At 39.4% G+C, this 23,338-nt stretch overlaps 1 protein-coding gene across 1 annotated transcript in view; it reads left to right on the top strand.

Annotated features, from left to right (window-relative positions):
- Positions 1-15,277: 15,277 nt before the first annotated feature.
- Positions 15,278-23,338, top strand: part of tgm2b (transglutaminase 2b) — a 10,079-nt gene continuing 2,018 nt past the window's right edge. The window contains exons 1-9 of the mRNA XM_082534365.1: positions 15,278-15,408; positions 18,010-18,189; positions 19,101-19,319; positions 19,806-19,924; positions 21,645-21,773; positions 21,867-22,044; positions 22,209-22,341; positions 22,640-22,743; positions 22,823-23,062. Coding sequence (XP_082390491.1) covers positions 15,399-15,408; positions 18,010-18,189; positions 19,101-19,319; positions 19,806-19,924; positions 21,645-21,773; positions 21,867-22,044; positions 22,209-22,341; positions 22,640-22,743; positions 22,823-23,062 — 1,312 coding nt within the window. The 5' untranslated portion in view covers positions 15,278-15,398. The remainder of the gene's footprint in view (positions 15,409-18,009; positions 18,190-19,100; positions 19,320-19,805; positions 19,925-21,644; positions 21,774-21,866; positions 22,045-22,208; positions 22,342-22,639; positions 22,744-22,822; positions 23,063-23,338) is intronic.

The raw sequence follows: 23,338 nt of genomic DNA, 5'->3' as shown, positions 1-23,338 counted from the left end.
CGATCCACTATGTCAAATTTAGTTGGGCTCAACTACAGCAAATAAATTGACTCTTTATTAATTAAGTTAGTACAACTCAAGTATATTAAGTTAGAATAACAGATTTGCATAATATGAAAATAAAGCAATTTAATCGCGTGGAAAAATTTTCCATAATTTTTTTTAATGTTCATTCAACGATTTTTTTTTCAGTGCTCAATAAAAATTACATTTACCTTTCTCCCGTGTTTCTACCACCCTGTTGCTCGTGTGTATTGACACATAAAAATTCTTTTGAAATTTACTGTTGAACTAATCGGTCTCTCTGTACCTGTGACTCATAGAAAAATTTACCCAAGCTGATGCTCATGTCAACACCACTTATGAAAAGCTCCCAGCTGTGTGAAAAACCTAAAGTGTTTCTAACATCTGTCTACTTTAGCTGGTGTTTAAGTCTATGGCAACTCCAACAATCAAAAGATAAAACACTGTAAACTAGTGTGATGATTTCTCCCACTCTCTGGTTTGTGTCCTGGGAGAAATCACAGCTGTTGTCATTCAGCTAATTGTTTAAGGATGGCCTGATGAATAACATTTGCTCTCTTCTCCCCGTCAGATAAGCTCATTTTTTGTTTTGTTTTTTAGGTTTGATTTGGGTTTATTTCAAGGCTTTAACCACTGTATCTTTCTTTTCAGATAAAATCCATGATTTATTTATTTATTACTGTTGCACTTCATTATCTGTGTGGTCTCCCTGTTTTTTTTGTCTAAACTTGGACCTGGTTTGTGACACTGAGGGCTTGTCCATTTTAAAATGGGCAAAAACTGGGTTTCCAGCCTGTTTTGGGTGACTATTAGAAAGGCTTATTTGTTGTCACTAGAGCAAGTCTGGGAGATCCATATCAATTTGTGGGTTGGTGAAGAACGCACTAGTTTGGTCAGTGTTTTTGCTCATCTGGTTTATTTTCTTGCACAGCAGTTGGTTCTTTGTGAATGGTTTGGTGTTAGAATAAGATTCGTTTGCTAGGTGTTTATATAATGGGTTTCATAGGTAACCTGTAGGAATCCACTGTGTTAGTGTAGTGTAGTGGGGAACGTGTGAACAACTCATTGTTTCCAGTTGCTTTTTTAAGCCACCGATTTAGAGTGTGTAAGAATGCCATACAAGTAACTATCTGAATGCTAGGCTTGAGTTGGTTATTTCTTTTGTGAAAGAGCTTGTTTTGCTTTTTCAATTTAATTCAGTTTTGTTTATACTGTGTCAAATTACAACAACAGTTGTTTCAAGGCGCTATACATTGTTTGGTAAAAACCCTACAATGATACGAATAAAACAGAAAGGCAGCAATCATATGATCCCCTACGAGCAAACGCTTTGGCAAAAGTGGGAAGGGAAAAAACTCCCTTTTAACAGGAAGAAACCTGCAGCAGAACCAGGGTCAGGGACGGGCGGCCATCTGCCAAGGTCAGTTGGAGTGAGAGAAGAAAGACAGGACAAAAGACATGCTGTGGAAGAGCGCTGAGATTAATAATAAGTAATGCTTCAGAGAGGTGTAAACACAATCAGTTATTAATTCATGTACAAACAGGGACTTGGAAGAGAGAGACCTAATGTTTAGTTATCCACATTCAACTGTTTTACTCTTTGGTGCAATTGTGGAAACTGTATTATTCTTTCTTTGTGATTTTTTTTTATGTTTAAGTCATTTTGCTGATCTTCAGTTAGTTTTTTTGTTGTTTTGGAGCAGACGCAGTCTCTTAGGGGGTTTTGGGGGGATAACAGGTGGAGAGAAGCTGCAAAGAGGTGTGTAAGACTGCAACTCTGCTTCTTGGTCTCAACTCTGGATTGAGCAAATTGGTGGTAAAACAGATCACTTCCATAGAAAATGTTGGGGAACATGAGCGAACTGCTGCAACTAGTGAGTCACTAACAGTGCAATATGAGAAAATGGGAGGTCTAGGAGTCCAGAGGATGGTGCAATGATAAGTGCACTCTTTTTCTTCAGTGTGCTGACTGACAAAGTTCAGGAGGCTTATGCTTCATATATATATGACATGTTATCCTTGGGTGTTCTGAAAGGCACTATTTTCAAATAAAATCTGTGTGTGTGTGTGTGTGTATATATATATATATATATATATATATATATATGTATATATATGTTATGGCAATATTATATATATATATTCCAACCAAAGTCTGAATATATAGAATGAAACTTGAATATATAGAATGAAACTTGAATATATAGGATGAAACTTGAATATATAGAATGATCTTTTGAATATATAGAATGAAACTTGAATATATAGGATGAAACTTGAATATATAGAATGAAGCTTGAATATATAGAATGAAACTTGAATATATAGGATGAAACTTGAATATATAGAATGATCTTTTGAATATATAGAATGAAGCTTGAATATATAGAATGAAACTTGAATATATAGGATGAAACTTGAATATATAGAATGATCTTTTGAATATATAGAATGAAACTTGAATATATAGGATGAAACTTGAATATATAGAATGAAGCTTGAATATATAGAATGAAACTTGAATATATAGGATGAAACTTGAATATATAGGATGAAACTTGAATATATAGAATGATCTTTTGAATATATAGAATGAAGCTTGAATATATAAAATGATCTTTTGAATATATAGAATGAAGCTTGAATATATAGAATGAAGCTTGAATATATAAAATGATCTTTTGAATATATAGAATGAAACTTGAATATATAGAATGAAACTTGAATTATATAGAATGATCTTTTGAATATATAGAATGAAACTTGAATATATAGAATGAAACTTGAATATATAGGATGAAACTTGAATATATAGAATGAAACTTGAATATATAGGATGAAACTTGAATATATATAGAATGATCTTTTGAATATATAGAATGAAGCTTGAATATATAAAATGATCTTCTGAATATATAGAATGAAACTTGACGTCACGGAGGCGCTTGCGCCATCTAGTGTTTTCCTTGTTTGTACCTGCGAGGAATGGCACTATGAGCCAGTCCGCACGGAATTTTGTGGCTCAAATTCTAAGTAATGAGGAGCTAATTAACACCCTGGCAAATGCATGTTCTGGGCAACCTAATATTTGTACTAGTGTACCGCATCGTACTACTGATGAAGAAATTTATTCACTTTTTCGTCGTGGAAGACCAAATGCAGTGAACCTCTCCGGTCAGATAACCCCTGGTTATCCAGCTAACGTTACTGCGGTCAAGTGAGCCCTCACTTACGAAGTCGCAGTCAAGCTAGCCGCCCCGCCAGCCGCACCTAAAATGTTGTTGCACTACTCTTACGCATATTACGGTATAGGTGCCGACTGGCTTAGAAACGCAGTGTTTTCTGTCCTGACACTATTTTACTTCACAATCCACTCCCAGTTTTGGTTAATCTCCACTTTCACCCCTGTGATCCACAGCCCAAATTACTGTATGATTCAGAGAAAATTAACAATAAAATTTACCCAATTTACTCAACTATACTTTTAATGTCCTCATCTTTGAGCTCAGATTACAGGAAAACTGAAAGAGGTGACGCAGATATCTCACTGGATTATGACTCTGGGTGACCCCCACTCTGCATGCTGTGATCCACAGCCAAAATTACTGTACAGTTTTTGAGAAAATTGATAGTAAAATCTTCCCATTTTGCTTTACTGTACTCTACATATTGACATCTTTGATCTCCGATTACAGGAAAACTGTAAGAGGTGACGCAGATATTTCACTGGATTATGAATCTAGGCTGTCGCCACTCTTCACCCTGTGATCCACAGCCAAAATTACTGTACGGATTTTGAGAAAATTGATAGTAAACTTTGCACAATTTACTCTACTGTACTCTATATATTCTCATCTTTGAGCTTAGATTACAGGAAAACTGTAAGAGGTGACGCAGATATCTCACTGGATTATGACTCTGGGTGACCCCCACTCTGCACCCTGTGATCCACAGCAAAAATTACTGTACAGTTTTTGAGAAAATTGATAGTAAAATCTTCCCATTTTGCTTTACTGTACTCTACATATTGACATCTTTGAGCTCAGATTACAGGAAAACTATAAGAGGTGACGCAGATATTTCACTGGTTTCTGAATCTAGGCTGTCGCCACTCTTCACCCTGTGATCCACAGCCAAAATTACTGTACGGATTTTGAGAAAATTGATAGTAAACTTTGCACAATTTACTCTACTGTACTCTATATATTCTCATCTTTGAGCTTAGATTACAGGAAAACTGTATTACTACTACACAGTTTAGATACACTCAACAAAAATATAAACGCAACACCTTTGTTACTGCTCCCATTCCCCATGGGATGGACGTAGAGACCGAAAATTCATTCCAGATACACAATATAACCATCCCTCCCAAACAGTGGTCACAAATCAGTCCAAATGTGTGGTAGTGGGCACATCTGCCATATTGAGATAATCCATCCCACCTCACAGGTGTGCCACATCAGGATGCTGATCTGACATCATGAGTAGTGCACAGGTGTACCTCAGACTGCCCACAATAAAAGGCCACCCTGGAATGTGCAGTTTTGTCTCACAGCAAAATGCCACAGATGCCACAAGCAATGAGGGAGCGTGCAATTGGCATGCTGACAGCAGGAATGTCAACCAGATCTGTCGCCCGTGCATTGAATGTTCATTTCTCAACCATAAGCCGTCTCCACAGGCGTTTCAGAGAATATGGCAGCATATCCAACCGGCCTCACAACCGCAGACCTCGTGTAACCACACCAGCCCAGGACCTCCACATCCAGCAGGTTCACCTCCAAGATCGTCTGAGACCAGCCACCCAGACAGCTGCTGGAACAATTGGTTTGCACAACCAAACAATTTCTGCACAAACTGTCAGAAACCGTCTCAGGGACGCTCAACTGCATGCCCGTCGTCCTCATCAGGGTCTTGACCTGACTCCAGCTCGTCGCCGTAACAGACTTGTGTGGGAAAATGCTCACATTCGATGGCGTCTGGCACGTTGGAGAGGTGTGCGCTTCACGGATGAATCATGGTTCACATTGTTCAGGGCAGATGGCAGCTGAGAATGTCCCAGTTCTTGCATGGCCAGCATACTCACCGGACATGTAACCCATTGAGCATGTTCGGGATGTGCTTGACCGGCGTATACGACAGCGTGTACCAGTTCCCACGAATATCCAACAACCTCGCACAGCCATTGAAGTGGAGTGGACCAACATTCCAAAGGCCACAATTGACAATCTGATAGACTCCATGCGACGATGTGTTGCACTGCATGAGGCAAATGGTGGTCACACCAGATACTGACCGGTTCTGGGTCCCCAGACCCCCAATAGCGCAAAAAACTGCACATTCCAGGGTGGCCTTTTATTGTGGGCAGTCTGAGGTACACCTGTGCACTACTCATGATGTCAGATCAGCATCCTGATGTGGCACACCTGTGAGGTGGGATGGATTATCTCAATATGGCAGATGTGCCCACTACCACACATTTGGACTGATTTGTGACCACTGTTTGGGAGGGATGGTTATATTGTGTATCTGGAATGAATTTTCGGTCTCTACGTCCATCCCATGGGGAATGGGAGCAGTAACAAAGGTGTTGCGTTTATATTTTTGTTGAGTGTATCTAAACTGTGTAGTAGTAATACAGTTTTCCTGTAATCTAAGCTCAAAGATGAGAATATATAGAGTACAGTAGAGTAAATTGTGCAAAGTTTACTATCAATTTTCTCAAAATCCGTACAGTAATTTTGGCTGTGGATCACAGGGTGAAGAGTGGCGACAGCCTAGATTCAGAAACCAGTGAAATATCTGCGTCACCTCTTATAGTTTTCCTGTAATCTGAGCTCAAAGATGTCAATATGTAGAGTACAGTAAAGCAAAATGGGAAGATTTTACTATCAATTTTCTCAAAAACTGTACAGTAATTTTTGCTGTGGATCACAGGGTGCAGAGTGGGGGTCACCCAGAGTCATAATCCAGTGAGATATCTGCGTCACCTCTTACAGTTTTCCTGTAATCTAAGCTCAAAGATGAGAATATATAGAGTACAGTAGAGTAAATTGTGCAAAGTTTACTATCAATTTTCTCAAAATCCGTACAGTAATTTTGGCTGTGGATCACAGGGTGAAGAGTGGCGACAGCCTAGATTCATAATCCAGTGAAATATCTGCGTCACCTCTTACAGTTTTCCTGTAATCGGAGATCAAAGATGTCAATATGTAGAGTACAGTAAAGCAAAATGGGAAGATTTTACTATCAATTTTCTCAAAAACTGTACAGTAATTTTGGCTGTGGATCACAGCATGCAGAGTGGGGGTCACCCAGAGTCATAATCCAGTGAGATATCTGCGTCACCTCTTTCAGTTTTCCTGTAATCTGAGCTCAAAGATGAGGACATTAAAAGTATAGTTGAGTAAATTGGGTAAATTTTATTGTTAATTTTCTCTGAATCATACAGTAATTTGGGCTGTGGATCACAGGGGTGAAAGTGGAGATTAACCAAAACTGGGAGTGGATTGTGAAGTAAAATAGTGTCAGGACAGAAAACACTGCGTTTCTAAGCCAGTCGGCACCTATACCGTAATATGCGTAAGAGTAGTGCAACAACATTTTAGGTGCGGCTGGCGGGGCGGCTAGCTTGACTGCGACTTCGTAAGTGAGGGCTCACTTGACCGCAGTAACGTTAGCTGGATAACCAGGGGTTATCTGACCGGAGAGGTTCACTGCATTTGGTCTTCCACGACGAAAAAGTGAATAAATTTCTTCATCAGTAGTACGATGCGGTACACTAGTACAAATATTAGGTTGCCCAGAACATGCATTTGCCAGGGTGTTAATTAGCTCCTCATTACTTAGAATTTGAGCCACAAAATTCCGTGCGGACTGGCTCATAGTGCCATTCCTCGCAGGTACAAACAAGGAAAACACTAGATGGCGCAAGCGCCTCCGTGACGTCAAGTTTCATTCTATATATTCAGAAGATCATTTTATATATTCAAGCTTCATTCTATATATTCAAAAGATCATTCTATATATATTCAAGTTTCATCCTATATATTCAAGTTTCATTCTATATATTCAAGTTTCATCCTATATATTCAAGTTTCATTCTATATATTCAAGCTTCATTCTATATATTCAAGCTTCATTCTATATATTCAAAAGATCATTCTATATAATTCAAGTTTCATTCTATATATTCAAGTTTCATTCTATATATTCAAAAGATCATTCTATATATTCAAGTTTCATTCTATATATTCAAGTTTCATCCTATATATTCAAGTTTCATTCTATATATTCAAGCTTCATTCTATATATTCAAAAGATCATTCTATATAATTCAAGTTTCATTCTATATATTCAAGTTTCATTCTATATATTCAAAAGATCATTTTATATATTCAAGCTTCATTCTATATATTCAAAAGATCATTCTATATATTCAAGTTTCATTCTATATATTCAAGTTTCATCCTATATATTCAAGTTTCATTCTATATATTCAAGCTTCATTCTATATATTCAAAAGATCATTCTATATATTCAAGTTTCATCCTATATATTCAAGTTTCATCCTATATATTCAAGTTTCATCCTATATATTCAAGTTTCATTCTATATATTCAAGTTTCATTCTATATATTCAAGTTTCATCCTATATATTCAAGTTTCATTCTATATATTCAAGCTTCATTCTATATATTCAAAAGATCATTCTATATATTCAAGTTTCATCCTATATATTCAAGTTTCATCCTATATATTCAAGTTTCATTCTATATATTCAAGCTTCATTCTATATATTCAAGTTTCATCCTATATATTCAAGTTTCATTCTATATATTCAAAAGATCATTCTATATATTCAAGTTTCATCCTATATATTCAAGTTTCATTCTATATATTCAAGCTTCATTCTATATATTCAAAAGATCATTCTATATATTCAAGTTTCATCCTATATATTCAAGTTTCATTCTATATATTCAAGCTTCATTCTATATATTCAAAAGATCATTCTATATATTCAAGTTTCATCCTATATATTCAAGTTTCATTCTATATATTCAAGCTTCATTCTATATATTCAAGTTTCATCCTATATATTCAAGTTTCATTCTATATATTCAAAAGATCATTCTATATATTCAAGTTTCATCCTATATATTCAAGTTTCATTCTATATATTCAAGCTTCATTCTATATATTCAAAAGATCATTCTATATATTCAAGTTTCATCCTATATATTCAAGTTTCATTCTATATATTCAAGCTTCATTCTATATATTCAAAAGATCATTCTATATATTCAAGTTTCATCCTATATATTCAAGTTTCATTCTATATATTCAAGCTTCATTCTATATATTCAAGTTTCATTCTATATATTCAGACTTTGGTTGGAATATATATATAATATTTTCCTAAAGGGCATGCCATAATATGTATATATATATATATATATGTATATATATGTATATGTATATATATATATGTATGTATATATATATATGTATGTATATATATATATATGTATATATATATATATATGTGTGTATATATGTGTATATGTATATATGTATATATATATATATGTATATATATATGTATATATATATATATATATATATATATATATATATATATATATATATATATATATATATATATATATATATATATATATATACGGTGGTTAGCACTTTTGCCGCACAGCAAGAAGGTCCTGAGTTCAATTCCAACATCAGGCCGGGGTCTTTCTGTGTGGAGTTTGCATGTTCTCCCCGTGTTTGCGTGGGTTCCATCCGGGTACTCTGGCCCCCTCCCACCGTCCAAAGACATGCAGCTTGTGGGGACAGGTTAATTGGATAATCCAAATTGTCACTAGGTGTGAATGAATGTGAGTGTGAATGGTTGTCTGTCCCTGTGTGTTAGCCCTGCGACAGACTGGCGACCTGTCCAGGGTGTACCCCACCTCTCGCCCTATGACAGCTGGGATAGGCTCCAGCGCCCCCCGCGACCCTGAAAAGGATAAGCGGAAGTGAATGGATGGATGGAGATATATATATATATATATATATATATATATATATATATATATATATATATATATATATATATATATATATATATATAATGCAAATTACTTAAATAAATGTAAAGCTGAAACTCATAAGAATAATTTCAGTGAAGCCTGTGCTAGGTTTTGTTTTTCTCAAATCAAAAGAAATTCTAGTACATGCAATAGTTGCCAATGTAAAGGAATGAATGTACTGCTCTTAAAGGAAAAAAATAAGGTTTCTAGTAAATTGCAAGTAAAACTTACTACCCTATTATAAGGTCATATTGTGTTCAAAAAAACATGTCCTCCAGTTTTTCCTGTTTCTCTGAGTCCTACTGTGGTTGAATCTGGACACAAAGGTGACTATATTTTCATTTCCAATGGCTGTGTCCCTTCCTGGTAAAAAGAAAGTGGTGGTAAAGGTCTTGAGAGGCACTGGAGAACTGCTTACTTTTGTCTTTGAATCCGTTCTCCTGTTCTATTAAAATATAAATGATGACTTTGGGATGTGTCCAGCACTACCTGTGGAGGGAGTCGGCATAATTCTGGGAAACAACCATGCTGGAGAAGGTGTGTACTGTCTGAACATGAGATTGAGAGGTTTCCTCTTTGTACAGTAACTAGAGCGATGTGTTGAAAAAAACAAAGTGATAATAGGACATATAAACTGTAGTTATTACAGTGTAGTTATCTGTCTCTTATCTATCTTTTTTGTAGTGAGTTGGTTCAGAAGCAGAAGTCTGATCCCCCTCTTAAGGTTTGTTTTGGACTCCTGCCCCTGCAAAAGTTTTTTAAAAGTATAGCTCAAGGGTACTTTGTGCAGTCCAATGTCCTGGTGCGCAGATGATTTGTGCAAGGAGATATTAGATATTAGGAGAATATTGGTCATTTAAGTTGTGGTCCCTGTTAAATTCAGAGAAAGTTTCTTGAAAGTATCCTATGAGGGTGTAGCATTACATTTAAGTGTCTGACAGACATGCAGATGGATCTACCATTATTTCTTTTGGTCTCATTTTGAGAGATTTGTCTCTATAAGACCTTGGCTGCATGCAGCGGGGCTAGGGGAGGGTCTGTGCTGACGGACGTGGGTTACTGACCTGGTAGCCTGGCTGCCCCGGGGTGGGTCTGGGATGGGCGTGGGGCTGTGGGGGTGCTCCGTCTCCAGGCTGGGGCCCTGGCTGGGCCTCGGGGGCTTGGGTCCTGGTTGGTGTGTTGCCGGGGTTGTGGACGGGTGGGTGTATGGGGGCCCAGCCCTGGCACAGGGTGGCGCCAGTGCATTGAGCCAAAGGTAAAGGTGTGTCAGCAGGGTGCAGGGGAGGCATCCCCCCCCCCCCCCCCCGTCCCCCCCGTCCCCTTCTGGCTGCCTGTGCCTCAATTTTATCTCACAACTTAGACATTCACATTACTCACACTCTCATAACACATACATATAGGATCTTGGGGGTGGGCACGCTACACGGACTCCAAATTACCATCAGGGTGTACACCTCACCCCTGGCGTCGTTGCCCACCTCTCAATTTTAAATACACGTAGACATTGAGGGCTATCAGGGGAGCGATGCGCTTACCTGCTGCTCTCTGGCAGGTAGCTCCATGCCCTCCTGGGTTTTAAATGCACCTTAGAACACACATGCATCAACACTATATATGAGCAGGCAGAGGGAGGTTTGGAGTCTTCTCTCACCCCTGTTCTCTGAGGAGTTGGCCGTCCGACTGGGGTCTGGAATGTGGGGCCTCCCTGCTGCTGCTGAGTCGGGGCAGTCTGCATCTCCCCACCGCAAGGAAAAGGGTAACACCACCTGGGTCTGGGTGCAGTTTCCCCCTCCAGGGGCAAGGGTACCTAGACCTGGGGAGTGTGATTGTGTGTACAGTGTCTCTTTATGTCTGTCTCCACTTTGGGTGAGTGTTGAGTATTTGCATATGAGAGCATAAGGGTGGGAATGGATGTTGGTATATGTGTGTGCCTGTTTGTCTGCGTCCATATCTCAGGTTGGGTATCAGACGCCACCTCTCTGCCACATCTCAGGCCCTCCAAGGTTTGGAGGCCTATCTCCCCCCACCACTTCCCCTGCCAGTGGTGGACTCCCTCAGACATCGGTGCGTTGGTGAGTCGTTGTGTCTGGGGATGGGCGTCCAGGTACACACCGGTTTACTCCTTGGTGGCTGCTTATCGGGGCCTGGAGCCTGGGGCTCGCTCGGGCCACTTCGGGGGTGGGGTGCCCTCGGCCTCTCGGCCTGGGGCTCGGTCACTCTGGCACAGCTGGCTGCCGGCGGAGCTCACGGGCGCGTCACTGCAACACCCCCCCCCCCCGGCTTCTGCTCCGCGGCTGCCCTCATCTGGGACTCTCCTCAGCTCTTTCTGGGACAGTGGTGCGGCTGCCCCTCTGTTGGTCTTCCTTGGTCTCTCGTGTTCTGGGGGCCTCTGGATGTCTGGAGTTTTGATCTCCTCCATACCTGCTTCATGCCCTGGAGGACGGGGCTGTGGCCCCCCACACCCTCTAGCAGATCATTACATGTAGGAGCCTTTTAAAAACAAGCGTGTTCATGCTCACAGGCGTACACACGGGTGCTCACACACACAAACTACACCCTTTTTGGCTCCTACCTCAAAGCACACTGTGCACTGTCGATCTTACGTGCTGCACAATAATGTTTAATATTTAGTATTTACTGTTATATTCACATAGATCATCATGATGTTGTTTATTCTATTGCTCTAGTCTTCTTCTGTTTGTTTTCTTTTTTCTTTCTCAACAGGTGATCCAGGAAAAGAAAAAGAGAGAAAAAAAAAGGACACAAAGACAAAGGTGATGAAGCAGATTTTCATTGTCTTTTCTTTCTATCTCTTTTCTCCTTTTTCCCCCTCTCCTTCTGTTAACTTTCTTCTGAACTTTTCTTCTTGTTTTTCTTTCCCGTTCCTGAGTCCAGTCTGGCCTGATTACAATAACTTAGAATAAAAATAACTAATAAAGATCAAATAAACTATGAAAAAATAAATATATATATACGACCTTGGGCAGTTGACAGGTAAGTGAAACCAGTCCATAAGATCTAATCCTGATGTGTCGCATTACATAATAGATCTGCCATTTGGGTATTTAGTTATGGACTACATTGGCTTGCTGTCTCCCTCAAAGTCTGGTAACTTGTGCCAGGCTATCACTGTCAAGCAACTTAATCTTTGCATTTCATTGCAACCAAATCAGTGGTAAAAACATTACCATCCACAAACCTAAGGTGCTCTAGAGCGCTTCCATCAAACAGTTGTTTCTTTGCCGCTCAGATGAGGGTAAGCGCCAACAACAGGTTTCATTGATCACAGTTTTTTTTCTAATACCTTATCACACCTCATTGAGCACTATATAGATGTTAGAGATGCTCAACACATCAAGCAACGCTTTTACTGTGTTTTCCCTGATAAGAGAGAACAGCTGGAGAAAGCGATACAACACATGCTAGACAACAGAACAGAAAACTCCAAATCCATCTGGATATCTCTCAGTTTACTAGTTTTAAAAAAAAAAATCCACATTTAGACAGATTTCAGAAAGCTAAACACTGTTACAAAAGCAGATGTGTTTCCGTTGCCATTCATGGACAATTGCATTGACCACGTTGGTTTAGCCAAATTTGTGAGTAAATTTAAGGATGCTGGCAGGTCCCTCTGTTTCCTAGAGCCGAGCCGCTCTAATAACATTAACCAGTCTCACTTCCTACAAGGTGATGCCTTTTGGTTTGCGCGTAATATCCCAGCAACATTCCAGTGGCTTATGAACCATGTGGTGACTATTCTCTCTGATTGTACTGCGTAACTTGATATGGTCATATGATTAACGGAAAAACATCTGCAGGCAGCACGTGTATTGACTGTGAATTTGGCCAAATGTGAGTTTTCTATTGCTACAGTTACCGGTCTGGGATAAGTTGTTTGTCTAGTGGTAGCAAACGTCCTCAAAGACAGAACTTAGCATGATGGGGTATTGCAGAAGCTTTTTAAAAGCTTCTCTGCAGCAGTTGCAAATCGCATTGACCCTCAATGACCTCTTGAGTTCAAAAGTTAAGGTTTTTGAAAATGTCAAAGCTCTCTTGCATTCCTCACCTATACTGGCAGCTGATATGACATGTTTTTGACTTTTTTTTTCCTTTTCAATATGTTTCAGTTGAAATATTTGATTCTGAGATGTGTATCTTGGATCTGTCAGAGTGTATACTGACTGTAATCCCCTTACTTTTTGTGTTCCCTCCAGCCCTGCTGTACTTGTGATTCTGTGATTAATTTTCCCAAATTGATACACATGTCAAGGCCACATGTGAATTTTTAAAGGCTGGAACACAGAACTCCCACCTGTGTAAGAAAGTGTTTCCAACATCTCTTATTTTCTTCTGCTAATGAAGTTTAAGGCAGCCCCTACAATCAAAATGTAAAACACCTGGATGATGTAGGAAACACAGTAAACAAACAAGCAAATAAATAAATGAATGCTTTATTTACTGGATAAAAAGGTGGAGTTCTAGATTATCAAAAATACCTGAATTTCATTCATCACAGCTAAAGCATAAACTTCTTGGAGGTTGTGTTAGAACAGTTAACCACACAACCAGCCATATTGTGGCATGTGGGAACAGTTTGTTGTAATCTCCTGCCTTGGAACACAGTTTGTTGTTGAGTTTAAGGGAATTGTGTTTACTGTGCCTGTTATAGTTATGCAGCTGTTATAGTTGTGTTACTGCCAACACTACAGTGCTCTTTTATGGTTTGCAAGTGTTGTTGAAAAGAGATGTTGCACCATCGGTGAAGCTTTTGCAGGGTTAATGACCACCTTGGAACTGCAGTGTTAAAGTGCACATGAAACACTTTATGTATTAAGGCTAATTTACAACACGGAGCAACTCTAAAAAAGAATGCAGCTTAAATCTAGCTTCAGTGTTAACTCTATGATGATTTTTTTAGAGTAGGGTTCTATGGTATAAATTAGCATTAACACATGAACTGCTTAATGCCACCTTAAATGCAGGGGTTATCGTGACACCTGAAGCTCGGGTGTTTCTGTGAGTTCTTACCTTAGTAACTCCTAACCTCACCACAATATTCTTAGTCTGAACATTCATGCCCCAAATGCTCCAGAGGACATGAAAACTACAAACATGGCAGAAAAGTCTAAATCTGTCACCCCAAATTGTAGCTGTGACACTTACTGCTGTGTCTAGACACCTGCCAATCAAAACAGCCATGTCCCTAACAATATCATCCATGTGGAGGGTTAGAAAAGCCAGCCAGCCTATGATGGGAGAAATTAGACTTAAACTGTTTTCATAGAAGTGTGTAAAATATGCCTTTTAAAGCTATAAATGTAGACATTTTAACATAGGAGTCTATAGGCACTGATTCGGTTTTGATGTATAAAAACAAAAGCTGGACAAAAGCTGGCAATTTTGAAAAACAAAACAAAACAAAAAAAACAACCCCAGAGTGTGTATTGTGCTAAAATGCATTCTGGAGAAAATAAATGATGCATTGCCATGACTTAATAACTCTTCTCTGTGGAAATTCCAGAGAATTCTGAGAAGACTTGAAGGGGAAAAAATGAAAATTTGTCTCACCGTGCTGACTGACCTGCTGTTATGTATTTTTTTCAACCTACAATCTTTGTTTAGATTGGCAAAGGTTATCTTCTGAGGAAATCTCACAAACATTATCAGATGATGACAACATATTTCCCCAAACGTTTTATCTGCTGGAACATGTTTTTCTCAGCCAATTGGCTTACAACCCTGTTTAAAAGATGATTAGATGAAGCTGCCATGGTCTCTGTTACCTGCTCAACTTCTTTGTTATATATATGCTGCCTGAAGCTGTATTAATTTTTCTCTCTTTTTTAAATGTTTTTGAAACTTTTTAAATACGATAGCTCGTAGTGCACTCGGTAACCTGCTGTTGTTTTCCAGTAAACTATGCTGATCATTGCAAAATCACTACAGCACTTTACTATTCGTTCAGCCTACTTGACATAGGGTGTGTAATGAATCACTGAAGAAGTATAGTAGTTCCTCTGTTTGTGTGTATGTGTGTGCGTGCGCGTGTGTGTTTTTGTAGCAGGCGCTCACTATTGGTCTTAGCTAAGCTCTCTCTCTCCCTCTCTCCCTCTCTCTCTCTCCCTCTCCAGGGGAGGGTCACGTCACACCCACTACCAGACTGTCAAACACAACGAGGACTACAAATAGGGCAGAGAGCAACAGAGACACACATAAAATTCCTCTCTCAGCTGAAGACTGCCTGAATACACAGTTTGGTCAACAAACACAGAAATAGTCATGGCTCAAGGTAAGTTGTATGGTGCCTCCTTACTAATTTTATGGTGATGTTATCTTTTGCACGAAGAGGTCTTTAATACGTAGAATTTGATAGAAATAGTTAAGACCTTACTCAGTATAAAAAAAAAAATCAATATTGTTACATGTGTTGTTTTGAGTCATTCATTCGGGTCAGCATGGGTGTTCATTATTATCCCACTATGTCTATGTTAATGTGACTGTGATGTTTAGTTACAGAGTTTTGTAGAGAAGTGCATGTTTAGGAGGTGAAACTTTCACTCTTAACCTGCAGGCACGGTGCCAAAGATTTCCACTGCTGTCTGAAGTCATCACTATTCACTTCAGCACCGTACTGCTGTATATAGCGATGTCACATTTTCATCAAGGATCTGAAGATCTAAAAAAATGTTTCACCTTTATATTTGAGAAGATGATTGCCTTCTAAGGTCCCTAACACTTAATAATAGCAGCTGAGAGCAGCTGGTGCTTCCATTACTTAACCAGTGTTATCTTTATAGGCTCACAGAGGACCAAGAAAGAATTCGGATGGTGCTGCTAAGAAATTCATAACTCCACAAACAGCACGTCATTTCTGTTTAATAGGAATCCCCAATAATTCAAAAACATAAAAAGTTGCCCACCTGTGTGTGAAGTCAAACACCGCAACATACCAAAAATATCTGTGGAGGGCAGCTGGACACTTTAATAGCAGCCTAACCGTCTGCCAGCGCACCTCCGAACAAATTGTAGTTGGTCATGCTTACACTAACTTCTTATAAATAAGCGACTGTGGCGTGTGGCTCATGGTTGGTAGACTGGAAGTGGAGAGTGGGTGTGTTCAGTATGTAAACGTTAGAAAAAGAGGGAGGGTCGGAGCTTAGGAATTTTGGCCCGTTCAGTTTAAAATGGAGTGCTGTCCTTATAATTTACGCAACCCTGCAGGATAAACTGCAACCCAGTGACATGCATTCAGTTTGTCTTCACACCACACATGCATACCATATGACATACCAAAGCTGCTCCGCTTTAAATGAAACATTATGTTCAATTACGGGAGCAAATCAAAATACTTGCCTTTTGTACTATCAATGTAGCCGCAACAAGCCTCCAGAGCCCTGCAGAGAGGATGATGTCAGTTCCCCACTGCACCATTAGCCTGTTGTCTCTAAAGGTTTAAGGTGACAGACATCCATGTGTTATTAATCTAAGTAATTGTTTTCACATTGTGTAAGCTGAGGGCATGTTTTATTGGACTTCCTTGTCTCCAGATGGCTCCTATATAACTTGACATAATAATTGTGCTTCAGTGCAATGCTTACATTTTTTTTTCAAATATGTGTTGATTGGTTTGGGATCATGAACAGACTAAACAGAAAAGCCCTCATTATGCTCTGACTACACTCTCCAGCTGTGTCAGAATACACTGCACTAACGTGTCTTCAGTTAAGACCGGACTAAGTTCAAGATCAGTAAAACATCAGAGCCATGCCAAATACTGAGGAATGAGCCCCTATGGATTTCATGTAAAACCGCAGGAACTTTTTCTAGTCGAGCCTTTGTTTACTTAAGTCTCTCCTAGCCTTGTGACTACCACCTCATGTCTGTTTCAAGCATTAAGTTTGCAAGGAATAATACATAGGGAGAGGCTAACATGACATGTCACAGTGCAGATGACCAGTGGTTACACAGCAGCAAGAGAATCTCTGAGTCATCATATAGGTGGGCCTTTAATCAAAGGGTGGGATTCTTTAAGTTACAAAGGACACTGGAGCGTGAAGGGAGTGACTGTCTGGGTTTAGCTTCTGGTAAATTAATACAGGAAGATCTGTCAGATAATATCATCCTTGAATGTTGGAAAAGACAGAGCATCCTACAGTCTGCAGTTTAATTTCAAAGTGAAGTCATCACAAGCAGAAGGAACAAACAAAGCAGTTGTTTTATGTTTTTTAGATTATGTGCCACATCCACAGCTGCGACACAGGAAATCCAGACCTTGTTAACTGCACTTTTTCAGTTAACTGATCATTTTTTTAAAAGTATTTGTTGGACACTTTTGATTTTATTAGAGTTCCCGATGTCCTACACAGCAAATAGGTTTCATAAAGCTTCCACTTTTTTGCGACATTGCATCATGTGCTCCATATGCATAGAGGTATATTTTTTCCTATCATTATAAGAAACAAGGCCATGACTAATGAACTTCACAAATCTAAATGATTATTCTGGACTAAAAATCCAACTTTTTAGGTCAGCATTGAGAGAAATTACTAGGTAAGAGATGTTTTTAGAAGTAAAAATTGTAAGTATGGATATGTCAGTATTGTTTAATATAAATAGCATTTACACTGTATAATTTCTGTCAGTAGTTGTGTAGTAGCTGTGTGTGTACTCAGCTAAATGTGCTGCAGACAGTGTTTGATTATTGTAAATATATTATATGCAGATACTCTTTTACTCTTTGTGTTTTTTTTCTTGATCTGCATTTTTATAAAGAATAATAGAAACTCTCATTACCAAATGGTTCTTTATAGACTATACTGCATATTTTAAATACTACTTAAATACTTTCTTTTTTTATTCACGTTTTTTTCCCTCCCTCTCTCCATTTTAGCTCTGGACATCGATCGCTGGAACTTGGAGTGCGAGTTCAACAACACTGACCATCGCACCGATCTCAATGGCATTGATCGTCTCATTGTGAGGAGAGGCCAGCCTTTCTCAATCAGCCTGTACCTTCGCTCTGGAAGCTACCAGCCAGGAGTCAGCTCACTTGATTTTGTTGCAGAAACAGGTACTGCTCCTGATTCTTGTATTATAATATTTATATCATATACATGTGTTCTTTTATGAAGTTTATATGGTCTGTATCAAAACAATTGGAAAATTGAATGAATAAAACTTTCCCTACACAATAGGAATAGGAAAAGCATTGTGTCCTCTCATTCAGGAAGTTAGCAGCAACTTGAAACCATTTATTACCATGTGTTTCTGCTGTCACTATTTTCATTGTTGCCTATTCAAGAATGAGAAGGGAAAGAAACAAAGTTTATGGAAAGGGAAGTCATGTTCCCGTCTTCAGCGATCAGCAATAGTGCAACACCCTTTTCACACTGGGCTCAGTTACAGTAGCTGAAAGATGTTTCCATTTCTATCCTCTATGACCTTAGTTGTTATTCTTTGCAGCCCTAGAAACTATATCTTAAATTTTTTGCAGTACAAACAGTGAAAGCTCTCTGTCTCTTGTCCTCTTCTAATATTTGGATAAGTCTCTTATGAAGAGCACGATAAGTCAACTTGTTGCAGACCATCGAATGAAACTCTTTAAACAGGAAATGTTGCTCGCCAAGAGGAAAGCGTGTGTATAATCACAGATAATGATATCAGCCTTTGAAAGTCGAATGTGCTTTAATGGATAAGAGCGGCACCGTTCACCCCCCCAGTGTGTGAGCCCAAAGCTTGCCCTTGCTTTAGCTGGCTGAGTGGGAGATGTCAAAGAGTTGGCTCTGTGGATTAAAGTGAACACAAATGATTTTAAATTCGTTTAACACAGCAGAATTTAGGAATGAATTACTAATCTATTATGATATCCACAAATCAGAAGACATACTGTAAGTTTACATTCCCTAGCTACGACTGTTTCACTAGGATCTCTGCCTCTTCTTTCAGACTCAGACTTCTAACTATATTTGGGGTTTCATGCAGGTCCTCAACCCTCTGAACAGTATGGCACCAGGGCCTCTTTTGGTCTGTCTGCCAGCATTGACGCTTCCTGCTGGAGTGCTGCTGTCACCAGTCCACCCGGAGACACGGTGGCCCTGTCAATCTGCTCTGCACCAGATGCGCCTATAGGCCGCTACACCCTGACCCTGGGGCACTCTGCGAGGATCGAGTTCATCCTGCTCTTTAATCCCTGGTGTCCAGGTGGGTAAACAGAAGCTGTCGCACAAGGGGCTCTTGTTAAGACTCACTTTGATGATCCTGTTTATTGCAGGAACTTTTCAGTTGCACGAGTGAAGAGACCATTTAAGGGAACGGTTGCATAGTCAAACAACTATGTTGTGATTTTTAAGCAATAGTTCAGCCTTGAGCTGAATATTCCTTTGTTGGAATAGTTTTGAAGCACTGGATTGAAAGTGAATGAAAGAGAAAGATTGAAAAAGAGGATTATAGACAGAAGACAGCTGTAACATGTCAGCTACTTCACTTGTGTTTACTTTTGAGCTGAGCTAGCACTAACCTTTCCAGCAGCAGCCTGTAGTCTTTCCTTTGGTACATAATAGTATTTTACACTCTTGTGTTTTCAATAGGCAGTTTCCAATAGTTAAAGACCAGCAGTACATCATTTACACCCTAGTTAGGACATGTATTAAGGCATGTATTAATGTTTGTAATGTCTCTTGGCAACAGGTGATGCAGTATACATGGACAACAAGGAGAATTTGGCAGAGTATGTCTTAGCTCAGGATGGGATCATCTTTCGAGGAGCCTACAAACATCCCATACCTACTCCCTGGAATTTTGGACAGGTGCCAGCAACAACACTGACACAATCAGCCTGCCTACATTATCCACATAATCAGTTATATAAGTTCACACAGTGCCAGAGCGGTGAGGGAGTGAACCGCACTCATTCTGATAACAGAAAAATACATCTAGATCTGGATACATAAAGAGGGTGGACAGCATGATAAAGTAGTATTTTCTTTAGTAGGATCCTGAGAGCCAGAAGATAATGTTTTCCTATTCTGATTTTTTAAGCACTCCCTTTCTACAATTCAGTTTCCAGAGGACAGTTTCCCTTCTTCCCTTATTAGAGAAATTAGGATCATTTGTTACTTTGATGGACTGTCTAATCTTAAAGAGTCTCTCCTAACCTATTGAACTGGCTGTAACTGGGACCTGGTACATTCAGATGCTAGGGTATTCGGATCATGCCATGAACACAGATATTTCAGCCCAGTTTCAATAGAGTTGATTTCTAGTGAAAATACTCCTATTTCCCCGACTAGATATTGTAATGAAAAACTTCAGAGCCCTAACAAGCTTTTTTGCGCCTCGGACCGGTTTGTGTCCGACAATATATATTGTTGTGTTACAACAAAATAAAACCAGTGGAGGTACCAAAAAGAAGAAGATTTATTCATAACACAGGGGAAAAGACCCAGGGAAACTGAGTTAACAATAAAACTGATAAAAAAAAAAACAACCCAATAAAAACCCTGAAAATCATGAATTTCACACCCAAGCCTCAACTCTTGCTACCTGGTAATGAGTTTGTACTTGCTCGGCCAACTCCTTTGAGCTTTCACTTTACTGTTATAATATCAGCCTCTTTCACCTGGCAACTCATCCCCAGACAGCTATACGTCTGACTCCCCTTCTACAAATGAGAGCTGGAAGTCCTGCTGTGCACTACAAAGACACTGAATAAAAGTTTTGTTTTGAAAGTGCTAAAATTACTGTAAATTTCTGAGCTCTTGGTAAAATAAAGACAAGAATGTAATAATGAAGAACCAATTTTTAACAAAAGAATAATAATATCAGATCACTTAACCTCCCTTGTGGCAATAAAATGCAGCATCAATAGAAAGCCCAGGATGTCCTCTTTACACTGCAGTAGGCCTGAGATACAACACATATACTTTGGTTGATGTATAGGTCTCAAACTTGCATCCCTCACATAGGGCAAGAATGAATTGTTGAGTGTTAGGAGGTTAATGGATGGTGCGTTCCATCAGTTTTTCCATGACGTGACTCTTCAAAAGCTGGTATCTCTTCCTCTGAATTTTTACCTTCCTGCTTTAATGCCTGAATATCCTCCACATCATGCCCTGCCAGAAATCAGTCTGTTTCCCCTTTAAAATTCTGAGTGAAGTCCCTTTAGTCCTCTGCTTCCTGAAGTATGGACATAGGTTGAATTTGAAGGCAGTAAGCCCTGCTGTCCACTACAAAGTATACTTTAAATCACTGTAAATGTGATTTTTAGCAGCAGAAGCACAATATCTGCAAAAATAAAGGATAACCTCCCTTGTTATAAAATGTGGAAGCCTTAATGCCCGTCATTCTGAATGAAAACAGTATTGTATATGAATGATTGGGTATGCTCAAAGTTTTGACTTGCATTGTATTTCAGATTTGTTGTATTTATTTATTTTTATAAAGCATGTGCCTGCCATGACATGCCTAGTTTTGTTATTTTTCCGCTCACACTTAATCTGCAGTTATGTGTCTTATGTTGCGGTACAGTTTGAAAGTGGAATCCTGGATGTCTGTCTGAGGATTCTCGATATGAATCCTAAATATCTGAAAAATCCTGGCAAGGACTGCTCAGGGAGAAGAAATCCCATTTACGTGTCCAGAGTGCTGAGTGCTATGGTTTGTCCTTTTGACTTCTCGATATTCTTTCATTTTGAGAGAGTATTGTTTCTCTTTGTTAATTTTCATAGACACGTTTCTTTTGCCTGGCAGGTGAATTGCAATGATGACAAAGGGGTGTTGCTGGGAAAATGGACAGGTGACTATGAAGGAGGCGTCAGCCCCATGTTATGGAGGGGAAGTGTGGAAATCCTGCGCAACTGGGACACACAAGCCTGTCAGCCTGTTCGCTATGGACAGTGCTGGGTGTTTGCTGCAGTGGCCTGCTCAGGTAAGATAGCACAGAGCCAGGCTTGGTAGCCTATCTCTAAAAACCGCTTGCTTAGACTCAAGCAGACAAAACATTATATCCTACATATAAGCACATATTTATGATATGCATTTTGTTCATCTTTTAAATATGATAATACTTAAGTTATTGTTAAACCTTGTCAGTTTCCAGGGCCCTGGGCATCCCCTGCCGACTTGTAACCAACTATCTGTCTGCACATGACACCAACAGCAACCTGGTGATTGAACGCTATGTCAATGAAAATGGAGAACTCATTCAATCCAAAGAAATGATCTGGTGAGAACTCTTTTAAGTTGACTCACAAATGGTGGGACAGCTCACAGATTCAATTTAAATCACTGACTATCTTGAAATGAGAGAATCCACAGGCTATACTCAGCGTGAATCTGTTGTGTCATGGGGCAAGTGTGAAGACCTGAGTTACTTTGGTTAGGGCAGCTGGGTCTGGAGTAATGAAGAGGTGTGGCAAGGGTGGCCATAATGTTTTTGCATGTGATGCATGGTTGTAATACATATGACCATGCAGTATGTTTCTATTATGCTATCCATTTTATGGTATGCATTGTATCTACAGGAACTATCACTGCTGGGTAGAGAACTGGATGACTAGACCTGACCTTAAACCTGACTTTAATGGTTGGCAGGCCTATGACCCCACGCCTCAGGAGAAGAGTGAAGGTAAGAAAGACTGTCCATCTAAAGCATGTTGTTTTATCAAGTAACGTGCTCACTGTGTCTTTCCCCCCGTTTCCCTCAGGGGTGTACTGCTGTGGCCCCACCCCTGTCAGAGCCATTAAGGAAGGTGAGCTCACGTTCAAGTACGATGCCCCCTTTGTCTTTGCTGAGGTCAATGCTGATGTGATCACATTCATGAAGAAGAAGGATGGCAGCACATCGAAAGTTTCTTCCAATGCACTCGTTGGCCAAAAGATCAGCACCAAGAGTGTGGGCAGTGATGCCAGAGAGGACATCACTCATCTCTACAAATACCCTGAAGGTAGATCAAACTTTTAGCACTCCAGCTGAATCAAATAAGTTCTTTCTCTTTTGAAAAAAATAGATATTTACCCAAGATGTACTATTTAAACACTTGTTTGCAATGCAAAGAGGGATTTACCATGCACGCCTCATCCAACATGGTCTCACATGTTTGCATTCATTGCACTTTTGCCCAGTTTTTCACACACCGTAAGTGTGCGTGGAAATCATTCCCTCATACCTGTAGGTAAAACCAGGGTCACTTTCTAGCTACATTCCTGAATTGCTTATCAGT

Source organism: Aulonocara stuartgranti (assembly GCF_965226115.1).
Source record: "Aulonocara stuartgranti genome assembly, chromosome: 5".
Classification (NCBI taxonomy): Eukaryota; Metazoa; Chordata; class Actinopteri; order Cichliformes; family Cichlidae; genus Aulonocara; species Aulonocara stuartgranti.
The sequence above is the reverse complement of the archived record's forward strand: the minus strand, read 5'-3'. Positions and strand labels throughout refer to the sequence as shown.